The sequence below is a fragment of the Haemorhous mexicanus genome, chromosome 2 (genome assembly GCF_027477595.1).
Source record: "Haemorhous mexicanus isolate bHaeMex1 chromosome 2, bHaeMex1.pri, whole genome shotgun sequence".
Classification (NCBI taxonomy): Eukaryota; Metazoa; Chordata; class Aves; order Passeriformes; family Fringillidae; genus Haemorhous; species Haemorhous mexicanus.
In genome coordinates, this window is record NC_082342.1 from 95,697,945 (window position 1) to 95,716,193 (window position 18,249).

General features: G+C 44.8%; 2 protein-coding genes across 2 annotated transcripts in view; one reads left to right on the forward strand and one right to left on the reverse strand.

Moving 5' to 3' along the window:
• Positions 1-13,870, forward strand: part of SH3RF3 (SH3 domain containing ring finger 3) — a 245,914-nt gene extending 232,044 nt beyond the window's left edge. The window contains exons 9-10 of the mRNA XM_059839613.1: positions 531-868; positions 10,622-13,870. Coding sequence (XP_059695596.1) covers positions 531-868; positions 10,622-10,790 — 507 coding nt within the window. The 3' untranslated portion in view covers positions 10,791-13,870. The remainder of the gene's footprint in view (positions 1-530; positions 869-10,621) is intronic.
• Positions 13,871-16,964: 3,094 nt separating this feature from the next.
• SEPTIN10 (septin 10) overlaps positions 16,965-18,249 on the reverse strand; it is a 40,777-nt gene continuing 39,492 nt past the window's right edge. Inside the window, 1 exon segment of the mRNA XM_059839615.1 lies at positions 16,965-17,837. The gene's annotated coding sequence lies outside the window, so the exon portion shown is untranslated.

An 18,249-nucleotide genomic window follows, 5' to 3' on the forward strand; every position in this document is an offset into this window, starting at 1 on the left:
AATCTGCATCAGGTAGTAAAAGAGGCAGTAATGATGAATCCTTCTCTTGCAGTAAGCTGGGATCTGAAATCTCTCCTCATCCCATGGTGCTTCCCAGCAGAGGTTTTAGGCCATGGGTCCTGATTTCTTACTTGTGGGATGTATCTCTATTGAGGGACAGGATTCTCCTTGAAGAGAGAGGGCAGCACTCTGCTTGCTGTCTTCTCTGCATGGGAAGTTTGTATTTTTGCTATACTAGTGTAGTTGCACTCTCTTTGAAAAAGCGCATGATCACTGCCTGGATAGATTTGAAAATAGGGATAATCTTTGCAGTATGTTTGATCCTTACTCTACTAAATTAGTTGAAGCCCTTTTCAGTGGGGTGGGATTTTCATAGGATCTTTATTATAGAAAGTTCAAGTTCTACCTGGATCTGCCTCTATGGCAGTTTTGAGAGGTTTCCTGCCTCACACATTGAGGTCCTCCAAAACGAAAACAAAGGGACTTGGTATGTCTGCTCACTGCCCATGTTTTGTTTGGTTCCTTTGCAGAAGGAGAAGAAGAGCGGGCTGTTGAAACTTCTAGCAGGAGCATCAACAAAAAAGAAGTCACGCTCCCCACCATCTGTGTCCCCCACCCATGACCCCCAAACAGCCATTGAAGGAGTTCTGCAAGGGGCAGTGGGGCCTGAGCTGTCCTCCCTCTCCAGTCATGGCAGAGCTGGCTCATGCCCCATCGAGAGTGAAATGCAAGGAGCCATGGGGCTGGAGCCTCTGCACAGGAAAACGGGCTCCTTGGATTTGAATTTTTCCATCCCTTCACCTGCCAGGCCTCCCCTCTCTTCCATGGCAGCTATTCGGCCAGAGCCCAAGCCTTTGCCTCGGGAAAGGTAAGTTGTGTTTCTCCAGAGGTTGCCTGCATCCACAGGGAGCAATTGGAGGCGGGATGAAAGTTTAGCTTGCTCAAGAGTTGTTGCAGTTTTGGTGTTCTGTGGATTGACTGTACACGGCTCAGCTGTCTTTTAGGAAGACAGGGCTTACATGCTGCCCATTGAAAATCATTTGGTACACCGTGCAGGTTTAAAGTGTTTAAGAGCACCTGTCCATGACACTCCACAGCTCTGGTCTAAATGTGGAGGACAGCAGTGCTTTCTCAGCCCAAATGGTGTAAATGCTGTTGGCAAATGCCACATTTTAAATGGGATTCCAGTATTTTAACTTAAGGAATAAGTTAAAGGAATTGTCATATTATGTCCCATCTGGACATGTCCTGTTCTGCAATACCAAAGACTGTTTCAAATTCTTCTTGTTTAGAATACATACAGATACAGTCATCTTCAGTGACCTGTTACCAAAAATGCAGCTTGTTTCTAGAGAGGGATGTACCATTGATTCTGGAGTTCATTTCAGCAGCCTGCTCTCCACCGTGGTATACCTCAGATTAACTGACTTCACAAACCTGAAAAAAGAAGAATAGGAATACCAAAATACAAAAGCAGGTGGAGAGAGAGATAACTGACCAGAAAGAGAGATAAGTGACCAGAAAAGAGCTGGAGGTTGCAGAAAAGAGATAGGTCTCCATGTGCAGAGTCACACTGGCTTCAGGTAAATGTTTTCTACCAGACTGCAGCTTGAGGACTGGGAAGGGAATAAATAATACACAGCTACAGTGCTCTTGAAATGCTTTCCACTCAGAAGGTGATTGAGAAAAACATATTTTTACAAAAGCATTGAGGAATTTTCAAAAAGCTGTTCAGGGAACACTCTTGAACTGGAATTAAAAACAATTTTGAAATAACATTAAAATCACAGAAGTTAGAAAGAAACTAGTTTTGTCTGAGTGTATGAAAGAGGCTGAAGGGAATGGATTGGGCAATGCACCTGACCCTGAATCCTGTTGGGATCATGAAGCCGATAATGTGTAATAAGGGACATTACAGGACCATCCATATACAGTGTTTTACTCAATGTAGGTTGGAATTCAGTTGAGAAGGTGACAGTGACACCATAATGTACTTAAACTTTTCTAAGGTATATGGTCTGTTACCATAAAACCCCTTCCTGAGTAAACTGTACACAACCAACCCAGCAGATACTAAGTGGATTGGAAATTGATTCACTGGCATCAAATCTAACACTACATAAGAAATCACTAGAAAATAGTTATTAATGTATGTAGTGCAGCCCAGCAGGAGTGGGGTCCTGACCCTGGACTGTCGACATAAAACCTTTGCTGGACTGAAGTGGGAAGTGGGGGATGGGTAGGGCAGAGCTGTTGGTACAGAGCTAATTCAGCTTCTGGTCAGGTGAAAAGAGAGTAACAGTATATTTCAGAAGAGGCAAATCTGGAGCAAAGTGGACTCAGAGAAGCATCATAAGAAAAATGGAAGATTTAAAACTATATACTTGCAGTGAGAGACACAGGGAGCTCTGGTACACGTGGTCAAGAGTGTAGGGATGGCATGGTAACGGTGTGTAAGAGACTGCAGTCAGGACAGGCATGGAAATATTTTTACACTAGATTTGGCATTTTTTCTAAAAGAGATGCTTTTGTTCAGGTGCAGCTGTTAGACTTGAATCAGAAATAAATACAGGCAAGTCTTTCAGCATTGTAATTAAGGCAGTGAGAACAGACTATCGCAGTAGTCTCTTGCCCTTAAAATCCATGAAAAAGTAATTTAGAAAAAGGAGTGAAAAACCAATCCCTATTTAGGCTCACTTAATTTGGTCTACATCAGTTCAGATTAATGCTATAAGAAAAGTTAAATCAATATAAACCAGATTTAGCACCAGTGTAACTGAATCAGTGGGCTGCTGCACCTTTAGTTAAATGTAACCATGAAGAGAAGCTGGGGAGTACAGCCCCTGATGTCTCCAGAGCTGGATGTTAATATGCTGCTCTCAAAGCTTTACTATAGAGAACTCCAGACACATTATGTAATATGCCAGGGCTAGTCCCATACCCTACACATTTCTCAGTCCACCTCAGGTGGTCCAGGTAGGGGAACATTTAACTGATGACTATTCTAAGTGGCAGAATAAAACCAGAGAGACAAAGGTTACCTGGATCCTCTTAGTTGTGCTGGAATCAGGAGCAAATAGATTTAGAGTGCTAAAACTGAGTAAATACTTCCAGCTGCAGTATATGGTGATAAGGAACTTCCTCTCATTTTACGTATTTTGATTCCTGAGTCTTAAATCTGAAAATAAGCTATAATTGAAGTAACCATAATTATACACAGCAGGCAAGATTCTTTAATTGATTTATGAATTAACTTCCATATCATTGGTGTATCTGCATTCCTTAACTGATCATATGGGTTTTTTCATGTCCATAATGGGAAATATTAATTACCTTCATGCACTAGGAAGGATAATGCTTAGTCCTGGAATAATCTGAGCAGATACATTAAACACTTGTCTGCTCAAAATTCATCCCACATCCATCTGTGCTCATTAAATCATCAAATTTCTCAGAAGTACCAAATTATATTTTTTTTTAAACAAATTACGGTTTTCAAACCTCTTGTTCTTTTCACATCTGGCAATGGAGCAACTTGCATTCAACGTCACTCAGCTCCATATTTTGCTTGTTTGCATTTTGTTGCATTTCATACGCACAGTAGGAGCAATTCTCTGAGAAAGAAAAGGGAGGAGAGGGAAAAAAAGGTTAGATAAACAGATTCAGATGCTGGAAGAAATTTTTAAAAGCTGCAAAGAATTTCAGTACACTTAGCTGTACTTGGCTTTCTGTCTCCCAACGCCCATCTGTGCACACAGAAACAGAGCACTGAAAGGTTGGAAGAAGTAGCACATTCCTTAATATTTACGGCATTCAAAAAGGGGCTCATGCAGGCAGCAAAGCACCGCTACTTTTCCTATAGAGGTTGGCTTGCAGCTCCAGCACTCGCCACATCCGGGTTACCAATCAAACCCAGTGCACCAAGAGGTGCATTAAAGGGCTCTGATTGCTTGCAGCTCACTCACTATTTAAGGGATGAATTGCCTATTCTGCTGCCTGACAGTGCAGACCTGTCTGGGAGTTGCAGACCGGTGAAGCAAGTGTCACCCTCTTGGAGGTACTGTTAATGTTTATACTCTTAGTCTTTTTTGGTGGGTTTTTGTTTTGTTTTGTTTTGTTTTGTTTTGTTTTGTTTTTTTGTACATAGAGAGGAAAACAATTATCTTCTTCTTCTTGATATTCTGAAGCCTGGCTATGGATGACTGGATTAGGAAGGAAATTGCTCCTAGCTCTCCTGTCATTTAGCCTTCATATTTGTCTAGTTTGCTAGGATAGTCAGAGCCCATCTCTGCCTTCTGGGTGTAGTTTCCACTACCAGTTTATAAAACCACATTCCTTCAGATGCTCTCTGCCATAAAGCATCCAGCAATCCAAGCAGCAGAGCAGAGAAATTTCCCAGGTGGTGTCCTTGTCACTTCATCTGGCAGTGATTGACTTCCAAGTGAATACCCCATCAGGCTGTGTGTGCCCCACACACTGTTTTCCACCTACAGCTCCATCCAGTTTCTGCTGGTATGAGAAACAGGACCAGTACAGGGACACACTGTGGTGAGGCAGGCATTGGGCCAGAGCCTTGCCCACATCCCACCACGCTGTTGCCTCACAGGAGGGGTGTGCTGTGTGCCTGGCAGCACCAAAACAAAATACTTCCCTTAACACCCCCTTCAAGAAAATGTGACTGTACATTAAGCAAAACAGGAGAGTTGAGTGTGCATGTGTGTGTGTGTGAGTCATGTTCCCCTCGCTGCCTGGCACTGTTCCCAGAGGCGAACCTGAGTAAAACATGTCACGCATTGTTGACTCTTTTATAGTAGCTGGCACTAACTCTGCCATGTTATATTGTGATAAAGCAGCTGTGGCCAGACTTATTGTCACGACTGGCATATCTGTACTGCGTTTCTATGGTTTTCATGCAGCCTTCGACCAAGTTATAACCACAACAGTGCTGTTGATAAGATAGGAGTAGTAAGTTTAACCTTTAAAATAGATCCTTCCATATTTCCATGTATCTTTCTACAAATCACTGCCACATTAGAAATTGAGCTCCCAATTCAAGGAAGCATTCAAGCATGTGCTTAACGCCCATTGACTTCAATTTTGCTGTGCTCATACGTCTTCTTTGCCAAAAAGGAAAGTAGAAGAAGGGTTCTTTTCATTCCTGGAAAGTGATCCTAGAGAAATGACCCAAGGAGTAATTTCTGACTGAACAGTGACATGTATTCCCATGGTTAAGTGCTTCTCTGAGTAGGGATACCTGCCTTAGGACTAACCATCAACCATCTCAGAAATTGAACCCTGAGATATTTCCAGCAGAAAGGTAAAAGACCCAATTGAGATTTATTCTTCTAAGGCTGCTGATTCAGTCACCATACTATGGAGAAGTAGGTTTCATCTTGTAGTATGCAGAGGTGCCTTGCAGATCCCTGCAATTTGCCAGTGAAAGGATAAAAAAACAGAGCCCCACTGGTAGACAAAACCAATGGTTAACTAGGCTAGATGGTGCATAGGCACTGAATATCCATTGCCTCCACATTAGGGATGTGTATCCCTAATGCGTGAGAGACCTGTTGGAGTCACAGGACTAGACTCATGAAACCTGTCCTTAGTGCATGATACTTTGAGAAACAGGAATTTGAATTAAAAGTCATCAAAATTCAAGCACCCCTACTGGGATCAGATTGGAGGTTAACCCTGCAGATCTAATTTTCCTCATTGCACATTTTCCTAAGTTGCTCTAGTTCCATCAGTGTACCAGATACATATTTACTCAGTGAGTATTTTGGGGGGTTTTTAGAGTGTCCATGGCTGAGTTCAGCCATTAATTACTGATCAGTTCTGATCAATACTGTTCAGTGCCTGCCTGCACACTGACAGAGGGCGTGTATGAATCATTCAGACCAGACAGGACTCCTACGCAGCCAGTGTGCATGAGATGAGTCTCTGCGGAAAGTGTGGCACGAGGCTTTGCAGCTGAAGGAGTCAGAGAAGCCACTTTCCCCACATCTGCACTACTCAGTGCATTTCAGCATGGTCACTTGCTAAAGATATTCCAACCTCTGCAAAAGATGGGGTGGCTCCCATGTCAGAGCCTTGACTCACATCCAGAGCAGCATCTTGTGCACTAAATGAAGCAGGCATCCTTTGGGAAAAATAGTAAGCAATCATATAATGAAAGATTATATTGTACGGCAGCAGAAGTAAAGTCATGAACAATTTTATTTGCTTTTTTCTTCATCTCAGATGCATGGGTGTGAAACACTTGTGTTCTTGTAAGGTTGTAGATTTTTTTATGTATCTACACACGATATTTTTAATCATTTTGCTTCTTTAAAAGAAACAAAACCAGAACTTCCATCAGGTGACATCTGTTTGAGGTTAGGAGTCTTATTTGCACCTTCCAGATTTCAGTAGGAGTAGCAAAGGGAGGACTGGGTGGGAGAGGTGTTTCTTTTGGCTGTGAAAACAAGTGCTATGAAGACAGGGGACAGGGGGATTGCAAGGTCTTTGCTGACAACAGAGGATAGACCTATTCCCAGCTCAGTGAGGTAATTGCTGCCAGGGTGCCCATCCCATCTCAGCTCCAGTGCCAGCCCCTACTGATGCAGTCTCCTGCTTCTTGGGATGCAATGTCCCTGCCCCAGGCTCCCTCCCACCAAGGCTTTTTGCTCTCCCAGACTCAGCTCAGCAGAGCTTCCCCCCTCAGCAGCGATACCCACACCTTCTATCAGGGCTTCCAGTTTTCATCACAGTCACTTTTCTTCCTCTGCTCCCAGTTTTTCTCCTATCAGCCTCCTTCTTCTTCCCCACTCTCCAGCTCCCTGGGGTTTTCCTGCCCAGGAAAAACCCATCCCCTGTCCTTGCTGTTACTACTTGCAGCCTCTTCTCATGTATTATCCCTTGTGCACCTAGGAACCTTCCCAGGCCACTGCCTCTCCTGGACAGTAGCCTCCAGGGATAAAGTGCCCAATCCAAGGATGCCACAGCATCCAGCAGTGGGGATGTCCAACATCAAGTCTGTCCCCTAAGAGAAAAATACAAGTGGGGCCTAATATTAAGAAAGGAAGAGAAATGCAGACTCTGAGGTCCCACAGAGCTAGGACAGTTTGGAGTATAAATCAGCAGAGATTTTACTTTCAGTGCTCATGCAAGCCTAAACGTGCAATTTTGGGGTGGTTTGAATGTTTTTAAACCTGGCTGTGAGTTGGTGGTTTTCAGAAGGAACTCCATCCCTTACAGACCAGTGGGACCACATGGAGGTCTTTGCTCTCAAATATAGGACCTGAGAGCAGTTTGTGGAAGTGCTCATCTGGGTCTTCCTGGTGCTGCATAACCCCTCATGTTATTCTTGGAATGATGAGGCCATTGAGCTTATGTTGGACCCTCAGTCTGATACAGCTAACTGTGAAGAATTTGGGCCAAAATTATTAACATTTGTCAGAATTGTAACTGTATAAGACAGATTTACACCATTTACAACAGAAAATACCAAATATTGTTAGTGTTGGTCAGAGGTGGTTGCCACATTTGTTATCATAATTGTTGCCCAACTAATTAGCATTTTTTAAAGTTGGTAATTTAGAGGTGGAATGTGACATAGACAAAATTGAGAAGACTGAGATCCATCTAAAATGCCAAGTGACAGTTTGGTATAGGAAAACCTACAATTTTGTAGCATCTTCTCGAAAAGGGGACAAAAGGGGAAATTAAAAGGGGAGATATAAATAGAAGTATCCCGGACTGCCTTTTTGGGAGTGAGGGAGGATGTCTGGGAGAAGAGACCTTTTCTGCCAAAAAAACACGGCTAATAGCTGCCCTTGGGATTCCATTCCAGAGGATAAGCGAGGCTGAGGTGCCACCTGGAGGTGCAGAGGGGCGGCACAGCTCCCTGTGCCAGCGCAGTGCCGGGATGCTGCCCCTGCAGCCCCCGCCGGGCTGCCTCTCCCAGGCTCCACTTCAAACCTCTCGTGGGAAAAGGCATCGCATCTTTTAACTTCTCTCTCTTAACTGATTTGCAAGGTCTTTCATAGCTAGTGTTTTGTTATTCTATCAAAAACCTCTTCGGTACTATCTCGTGAGGTACTGTAGTTAATTAAATTTAAACCATAGCTTTTAGGGTTTCCCGAATGGGGAAAAGTGCCTCATTTTGTAATGCAGTGACTGAGATTTATTTCTCTAAATTGCTAAGAAGATGCTGTGTAGAACCCCTTTTATGACAGTGGGTGCATTCCTGTTGAGTGTGGTCACCTGCCTCCTCATGTGAACCATTTAGGGACTAGCAGCTCATCACTCTGAGGACGTAGTTTTGCTTTAAAAGGATATTTCTGTGCTTTTGGTATAACATAAGGTGCTGGCAGTCCCACCTGGGTCTTCAGAGTGACCCTGCCCAAGACACCACCTTTTTCTGAGTTTCTGTTTCCTGACTTGCCAGAACTGTCTGTGAGTACCTCCACAGGACTCAACTAATGTTGAGGTCCAACCTTTTTATTTCTCAAGGCCTCTTGAGTTCCTGATGCAGAGCTCCGATATGTGTGATTGTGCATAAGAGTAGTGAGATCTGAAACTTGGCATCATCTTAGCTGAAATTGTTCCACTCTGATAATTTAATTAATCAACACTGCAGCAGAGTGTTTGAAATAATGTGTGCATTCATTTGCATAATGAGTGTAATTGGCAAAGCTTCATATTATAAGTGTAGCAGTTCCACAGATGATAGCTTGATAGACCATTTTCCTGCACATGTTTCAACCCCTGTTATTTGCTTTTCCACAGAGGAAGGAAGTGACAACTAGATTTATTAACCAAGGTACCGAGAGGATCAGCAAATTTTTGATGGCACTTGAACACAAATATTTTCCATGACTCTGTTGCTGTCAAGATAAAAAAGCCATAGTCAGGTATTAGAACAGAACCCCTGCTTCAAATGTAGTTCAGTGCTTTTCCAAGCAATGGGTTGTTTGGCTGTGGAGATGTAAAGCTGATATTTCCAGTGTCATGCCAAAGTGGAGTGCCTAATTTCAGAGCTGAAGTCACTAGGCACCTAAACGAAATCTGCTAAGAAAATGGGTGATTCCCACTGGAGAGCCCCTTGCTTTAGTACTGTCTCACTGGGGCTGGCCTCAGGGCATGGTCCACACCCTCCAGGGCGTGTTAAAGACCCCAGAGACAGGATATGATCTTAAATAAGTACTCACCTTGTTACAAACAGGACTCAGGCATTGGCGGCCAGGCAGCAGTTGTGAATATATTAATTCTCAGGAGATGGACTTTAGGTAATCAATTGGCAACTTTTAACTATCTTACTATATTCATTACTTTGCAATTAGCAAGACAGTTATTGACTGTTAACCAAATGCCAGATGACTGCAGAAGTGCTGAAGGAAAAAACAACCGTGCAGCAGAAATGTATTCCCTTCTCTGCACACAACTGCGTTGATATAAAATGGCCCGGTCTGTGCTCTCAGAAGGACGCCTGCTGATAAGCTCTGAGTGCAGAATAGCTGTATCAGGCTCAGACACATCATTACTTCATTGAAATGAAGTGACACTTGACAACTAAGTTCCCAGAGAGCCCTGGGAATGGTTCAGGATTGGGGCTCCCCGTTGGTTTGGAGAGTGCTTTGAAAGTCACTTGATACCTCTCCATTTTGGCTTCCCTTTCAGGTTTGAGGGACTCAAAGTACATTCTCAAGACACATTATAAGAAGAAAAATGTGAACTGCTTTAGCTAACATCTGCTGGTGTCCCAGGCAGTGGGAGCTTTGCAAACCCCATTTTTCATCATCAGTGGACAAGGGAAGAGAGTGTATCATTTATCTGGACTTCTTTCTGTAAGGTCTTTGAGATGGTCCCTCACAACATCTCTCTTTAAATTGGACAAGGATGGATTTCATGGGTGGACTGTTAGGTGGATCAGGAATTGGTTAGACAGCCACATCCAGAGGGTAGTGATCAGTGACTCAATGTCCTAATGGACATTGGTGACGAGTGGTGTCCCGCAGGGATCCACACTGGAACCAGTGCTATTCAATATCTTCATCGATAACATAGACGGTGGGATTAAGGGCACGCTCAGGAAGTTTGCAGATGACACCAGACTGATTTATGCAGTTGACACATGGGCTCTGAGCAACCTGCTTGAGTTGAAAATGTCCCTGCCTCTGGCAGAGGGGTTGAACTAGATGACCTTTAAAGTCCCTTCCAGCCCAAACTGTTCTATCATTCTGTGATGCTATGATTTTTGGAGGGAGCAAATGCAGAGCTGAATAAGACATGTTACAGCATAGATGCAGCACTAGGATAAAGCAGCCAAGTCCTGGCACAGGCTCAGCACACAGCTGGGAGCAGAGATACCACAAGTGGTCCATCCATTTGACAGCACATTTCTGCTTTCATGAACTGGCTCCAGAGTCATCCTGGTCAACTGTCCAGCCAAGCTGGCCAGAAATTTACGTCTTACTCAGTTTTAGTAGAAAATGTAGCTGCATTGCATACAACTAGTGTGTGAAAATGTAACTTACTGATATTTCCAAAAGTTTTTTTCCCCAAGATCTCTGGTACTGGTGCCCAGCTGCTCCCATCAAGTGCAGATTAACCTAGTCTTTGCACATTTTTCTCTCCGAAGGTACCGCGTTGTGGTCCCATACCCACCGCAGAGCGAGGCGGAGATCGAACTGAAGGAAGGTGACATTGTGTTTGTGCACAAGAAGCGGGAGGACGGCTGGTACAAAGGGACCTTGCAGAGGAATGGCAGGACGGGCCTCTTCCCCGGGAGCTTTGTCGAGAGCTTCTGAGGACAAATCGCCGCTCTCTCAACTGAGGAGCTTTCAGGGGAAACTGCATAGCACAAGAAGAGACAGAAAAGAGAAACTGGACTGATAACCACTGCCATTTTTATTTCCAAAGACTTCCCCCAGGCCCTTCAGTCTGCAGCTCTGGAGACACAGTGTCCCGCTGTGCTCCCGAGACCGTGTGCGGTGCATACAGTGGTATGTTGAAGTAGTGCCTTCCACCTGGAATCACAGACTGAAAGGACGCCCTTCTGGACTGTAGTAACCTAAACTCTGGCTGTTAACCTTTTGTGTAAATTATAGAGAAGATATCTTTAAAAAAAATTAAGAGGAAAGCTGTTATATTGCTGTAACTTATTTGTCAGAGCTGCAGTGTTCTTATTACTGGCCTATGCAAGATGGATTTGATAGTTCAAGGAGGTGTGCTAGGAAGCTCTTAAACTGGGATTTTGTTTTTACCAAGGGAAGAAGAGGGGAGGGTGGAGAAAACCCCAACTAAAGATCAGTGCATCATTGTGCAAGTAAGAATGAGGAGTCAAAAATGTTAACGTCATGCTTTCTATATACCTCAAAGATATGCTGCGCAGGTTTGTTGGTGCGTGTCGGTGTTCAGTACTCAGAGTGCCACACCACCCCGTGTCCTGGCACTGCTGCCAGGGAGGTCCTGGAGGAAGCACGGCTCCACCATTAAACTGTGGTTATTTGAGCAGAATCCCTTTTGCCTGTCTTCTGCCCGTATTATATGCAGCATGGATTTTTGTCCTCGGTATCACTTTCCATTGCTTTTTTGTACGACGTACCTTTTTACTGTAAGAATTGCTCTACTTTATATATATTCCTACTAGATCAGACATTTCCTCTTTTTCATACATCTGGTGCTATTTTTTTTAATTGTTAAAGATTTGGTTTAACAGAGAGGCTGCAACAAGATTTGCATTCAACATATGAAATTAGAAACGTACCTGAAGATTGAGATCAGACTGCTTGTTCTTGCATCATAGAGGAAAAGAGAAAAAGCTGCATGGTCACCGATAAATATACCTGGGGGGGCTGCCTGTGGAACACACACATGCTTGCTCTCTCCTACATATTTAGAGTGGCTGAAGACCCATGCTGAAGCACAGCGTTCTGTCAGGAGAGTGATAATGACTCCAGAATTGAAAGTAATTCCCAGAGGAGTCATTTTAATTGACTTTTTCATGGCAATAAGAAGAACACTGCAGGTTCTAGCACGCGCAGGGACCGTGGAGTTTTCCTCTGTTGTTGCATGACGGAGACAAGAGCTGATCTGCGACAGCAGTAATTAGTGTTATGGAAATGTGATTTCTTACTGTAGAAATGTACAGTTCTGGAGACTGTTGGATTTCTTAACGTCGTCAAGCTACAATACAAACTGTATCAGGCAATATAAGCTTCCATCTACCAGGGACTTAAAGGTGCAATAAATGTGAGTTTAGCCAGTAATTTGTATGAAAAAGAATGAGAAAAAAAAGTCATAATGCAATTGTTGAGAGTATTTAAAAAGACATCAGTTCTTAAGGAGTGAATTGTGTTGAAAGGCCTTTCATAGCTGTATCCATACCTTGCCTCTGACAGCAGCTGGCTGTTTGCCAAAGCCCACATGTGGTGGGTGTTTAGAAGTGTGTCGGAGGCACTGTAACCTGGAGATGATCTTATTAAAACAAAGAGGCCTGGTGGGTGAACATCATCACTGCATTACCAGTATTTCATATGCGAAGGTGTAAGTTTTGTTTTCATTCAAGCCCTGTGTACTAGTACATATCAAAACCCATGTAAGTGAGCATTCATGTTTAAGTTCAGCTCTGTGACTTTGTTCTCTGTAAAATAAGTTCTTCTTGCTGTCACATGTTAACAAACCAATTCCAGAAACACAGTTCATGGCCAAGTATAGCACCTTCAAACCAGGAGGCATCACTTTCAGGGTGTTTCTTTTTATACTTGATGTTGCCGCATTTGTTGATATTCCAGATTGTAATGAGTCAGTCACTAAAAATTTAGTTAATGTTAAGAGGAAATTGCCTTTTTATAACTAATAAGAGACTGAAGAAACGTCTTCTGGAAAGACTTGCTTGAGATTAGAGCCATATCTGTTCCACTTATTTGGTCCAGGTCAGAACTGGTGTCACTGCACCTCAAACAGTAAACTGCACAGTTAGGCAGTCAGCAATGCCAAAATGTGTGTTATTGATTTCAATAAAAATTCTGGGTTAGATCTGTCAGAGATGAGATTTTTTTCCTGACAACTTACAGTGGTTAAAACGCTCTTAAAATTCTGTTCCATGGTGTATTTACTACAGTCAGAAAAACAAAACAGGATGACAACTTGCACACTGCCTATTCTGTTTAGCCAGCTCTAAAATGGTTCCAGATTTCCACCGTTTTATGCTTAACTCTAAGAGGACAAAAGTTGGAGTGTTAGAGGATCAAGGGAAACATGCAGATGTCATATCATTAAATCAGTGCTTTAAAATATATTTTGCAAGAAGGATGATGATTTTTTTAATGGTCGACAACCCTTTCAGTCATATTTTCCTTCTAGGAAAAATATGGGGGAGGGGGAAGGAGGTGTTGTATTTTGATAGCAGCTGTTTCTGGGCCCTCTTTATTGCTTATCACAGTTTGGGTTACTGAGTAATCTTCTTGGACAAATCACTTCCATGCCAGGAGCACAAGTATTAAGGTGAACTTAATACAGCCCAGTGATACAAAAACATGACCCAGTGCCATTCAGAAAGTCCTGGACTGAGAGAGGTTTGACTCATACTGTGGTCTAGTTTTTACCTGTCATGCCAGGAAAAGAGGGAGGAGGGGGCATCTCCATCTCCTGCAACAGGGCGGGGAAAAGATTCCTTCTGGTGGCCTCAGTTTGTAAAATGCCAGGTTTGTTCTTCTAGAAGTGGGTTCAAGTAATTGAACAGTTCCTTTGAACTTTGCACAGCTCAGAAAATGTTTTTGTTATACATGAATGTTAACGTGGTTTAGGAAATGTTGGCAGATATGAGTACAAATGAACTACAATGACTGTGTTTCTGATTCTTTAAATAAAATAAGTATTAAGGCAACTTGACTGAAGTTTCTCTCTCTATTAGACAACAAGATGAACAAGCAGTGTAAGCGGCTCGGAGGTTTGCAAAGAAAATAGGGAAGATTGGTCTGCAAACCCTGTAGTAATTTCCACATAAATAAAAACCTGTTAGGGGTAAGAAATGCCTGAACAGGAGTCAGAATATCTTGTTCTTCTTTTGGCACAACTGGGATTTCTTTAAAATCTTGAGAAGTTAACAACTCACCTGTGGAGAAGAGGTGTGTAGGTCCAGAGAGTGGGTACAGGCCAGGAAGAGGCAGCAGGGTAGCAAGGGTAAGGCTGGGGCAGAGAGGCTAGGAGGGGATGTGGAAGCAGAAAACTGGCAAGGGAAAGAGCAGCCTCTAATAGTCTTAGGGGTTCAGGGGTGCTCTGAGGTCACCTGGTGGCTTGAGCAGGTTTGTAGGCAGAGGAAAACCCCTTTCTTCCTGCCCTGGGTAGGCTTGGGCATGGTGTTAGCAGGGTCCCTGTGTCCTCTAGGCAGTGTACAGCCAAGGAACTGCAAGAGAGGGAAGGAGCACGTTGTACCCTGGGCAACTGAATGCCCCCTAACTCAGGTGAGAGGGGTAACCCCGTTATTGGACAAGGTCTGAGATTCCCCTTCAGCAGCACAGTGCAGGGCATCTGAAGGGGGAACATGAGTCCAAGAGCGGGTCTGGATGTGTTTGCCTTGATTTGGCTGAGAGACACCTCTGGAAAAGGCACCCACAGGTGGTGATTATTTGCACAGTTAGGGAGCACATAGGGCAGGGATGAGTGAGGCACAGCTACTCACCAGGTCATCTGCATGGGAGGTGACACGAGTCTCTTTTTGCCCCAGCTGGATCCTGAGTCAAAATTCTGAAATGTGGCAACCACTAGAATTTAAATGTGGGCAGGCAACACTTCTCCCTCTGCTAAGCCTTTCTGGCTGGCTGACAAGCAGCATGGTGCAAACACTGCACAGAGGAGCCTGCCAGCTACTTCTGAGCTGGTCTGGTGTGCCAGTCCCCTCCACACTCTGCCAGGTCCTGTTCCTCTGGCATTTCTCTGTGCCCTGCTGCCAGCACATACCACACACCTCACACAGCCTTCATACTGCATGTCACCCTGTGCTTCTGCTCCAGTGCCTGATAGAAATTTAGGCCATGTTTTGAAAGAAAAATAATCATTGTAAAATTGTTATACGGTTTGACTGCTTCTAAATGCTCATGGAGAGCAGAACCACCTGGACAACATCTGCAGGGCTTTCCTGCAGCCAAAAGCTCTTCCTGACATCAGCAGCTCCTTATACATGGTAAACCTGGCAGCTACATGGCTTGGTTAGTTGGTGCCAAACCAAATAAATGAGCTGTACTGGAAGGAAAGCCAAGAGGTGCTACAGTCTGGAGAAGGCTCTGTCCCTGCGCCCCAGCCTTTCATGTAGCAAAAATAACTTTCCAAGTGGTCACAGATGTATTTCCAATCACTGGGGCATGGGTGTCTATCCTCCCTTCAGAAAACCACTTGATTTTTCTCAGCCACCAAGCAGCACCACCTGCCCCATGGTGCCACAAAGGGGCCACAAGCCAGAACACCGAAGGGCTTGTACCAAGGTGGTCCCCTTGCAGCACCTGCCTGACAAGCCTGTGTGAGTCCCCCATGTTTACAGTAGATCTCCACTGCAGGTGAGCCCACCTCTACTTGGGTCTCTGCTCCCTATGGAGACCCCAGCAGCCCCAGGGAAAGACAGCCAGCATCCTGCTGACTTGCCCAGGGAGTCACTGAAAGCTGTTTCCAATACAAATGGCTCTTTTGCACCAGCCAAGATGCAATGCAGTACTTTTGCAAAGGCAACAGGAATAGTCCTGCACACAGGACTCTGAGCTGTGTGACCTCCTGTGTGACACACACGTGTGTGTGCAGAAAAGCCCATGAGCAAGGAGGGCTGCCAGGGAGTAGGGCTGCACCAGTGCTACCTGCCCACCCCTCTCAGAAAGGGCACTGGAAAGGACAGGACTGGCTTAGTTAAGGGTGAGCTTCCTTGGGAGAAATGCCTGGCCTGGGGAAACCTTGGGCTGGTCAATGCCATAGGTGCTGCCCTCCAGCAAACAGCAGGGGGGAGCCATGGGAGAGCTCCCTTTGGTGGAGGGGTTGCTATCATGCATGGAATCCTCGTGGGGAACACAGGAGTGGTGGGGCACAGCTAAGTAAGGGGGCAGAGGGAAAATGAAGTCATTAAGACAGGAGGGAAGGGAGAAGTGTCTCTAGCTTACTGTCAGAGAAGGAAAGCATATTACATTTGTGTTCTGCACCTGCACAAGGGCTTGGTAGAGCTGCTGTCAGTCATGCCAGCATGTGCACCCCTCGCTGGCCCCAGGAGTGCAGCTGTGGAATGTGCATGGCAGGAGTGCAGGGCAATCCCATCGCCAGGAGGGCATGTCCTCCGCCATCCCACCTGGCCAAGGAGGACCACAATGAGTGCTTAAGGGCCAGGGTCCCCAAGGATGGCACTGGCACAAGACTCTGGAGACCGGGCATTGTCTGACTGCGCATCTCCAGCTGCTGGGTGGACATATGCCCAAGAAAACCCACAGGGACCCCTGGCTTTGCCACTGAATTAGGCTGGGAGTCAAAGTCCAACACATCCCTGGCCCAGGGCTGGTGACCCTGCCCCACATCACTGCTGCCTCCATGAGGCACTTGGCTCTCATGTGTGATGCTGCACAACCAATGGGTCTGGGAGAAATCGCCACACCTTTCTCCTCCTCCTGGGTGAGTCATATTTGCCCTACAGCTGCCCACTGGAAAATCAGCCTTGAAGACAGCAGGGCAATTTGCTAAGGTTTTTCCCTCTCCCCTCCCCAGATAATTGTCTGGGATCTGCGTTAATGGAAACATAAATTGACTGCCACTCTGCTAAATGACAATCAGGTTTTGTTTGACAGAGCTAGGAAGTATCTTATCCTGAACATTGGCATCAAACAATCTAAATGCAAATTGCGAAGTGTTTGGGGGTAAGGAGGCTGTTTATCTTCTGATGAGGTTATATAATAATGCAGAGGGGGGGAGAGAATTGCCTTTCAATTCCTAAAGGCTATCAAAAAGCGTGATGGTTAAACCATGGGGCTAGTGTTTACATTTTATTTTAATGGAGCAGATTCAGTTATTTGGCGTGGATTTTCCTTTTAACAAATCACTTTTTAAACAAGATGCATCACGGTGGCATTTCAGCCATATTTCAGCAATTCTCAGGCACCTAGGAAAATGGAAAATGACAGAGCAGCCATCATTTTAATCCTGTTATGTCTATTGCTCCCAGCTTGTTCTCCTCTGATGTAACACACTGCTGTGTCTCCAAGAGGCAGGAAAACATTTGCTGCACCCATGGCCTGTTTCTCTTGTTAGATTACCAGGTTTAGACACAGAAGCACCGCCCAGGTATCTCCAACACTCCTACACAGGAACAGTTACAGGACACAGCTGGAAACGTGAAATGCAACCAGGACCCGCTGCTTCCTGAGACACCATCATGTGCTGGGGTTACTTCTCCTGCTGGATACCCCTCGCTGGATGTGCAGCAGTTTTTGTGCCAGTTGGTTGTGAAACAAAAGTCACTGCAGAAGTCAAAACTCTCAGACGTGCTCAGCACAGCGCTCCTGTACAACGCTCCGCACCACCAGAGCACCGTGCCAGGCGGGCAGCGCGCCAGGCTGGCTTCTGCAGCTGTGCCCGTGCTGGCAGCTGTGCCCTGTGGCATCTTCCACAGGGAAATAGTTTTCCTTAGTCTTGTCCTGGGAGGGAAGAGGTGTCCATAGCAGCTCAGGGCCTTCAATAACTCGAAGCTTTCAGCAGCTTGCAGAACTGGTCTCCTTGAAGTTTTTCCACTCCAAGTTTGTAATCTAATCTTCTTGGAGCTAGATTTAGACTTCTGCATTTCTCCATAAATTAAGAAGCAGGCTTGAGTTTACTCCAAGAGTTTTGTTCATCTGGGAGGCAAAGGAAGGAAAGGATTAATGTGTCATTTTTATTTTCCCATTTAAATATGTCTCATACAGAAAAATGAGAGTGAATCTCTGCAAGGCAGGAAAAAAGCAGTAGATCGGGTAAAGTGGCACAAGTTGTGTATGTATAAATTGTTGGGCCTGTAGACCACTTGGTGTAGACCAACCAAGTAACTCACACAAATCTACAAATAAAAGCACCTTTGAATGTAAGTGGATACCACTGGAAAGGCCATGATAATCTGGATTTGTAGAAAGGGAAATCAGTGAGTTGTGAGTGTAGCCCCTTTTAGGAGGGGGATTTTGGCTTCACCCACTGCCTCTGTGATGGAGACCTTTAGGGACCAGCCAGGTCATCCCTTGAAAGGGACTCACTGAACCACGGGAGAAGAAGAAC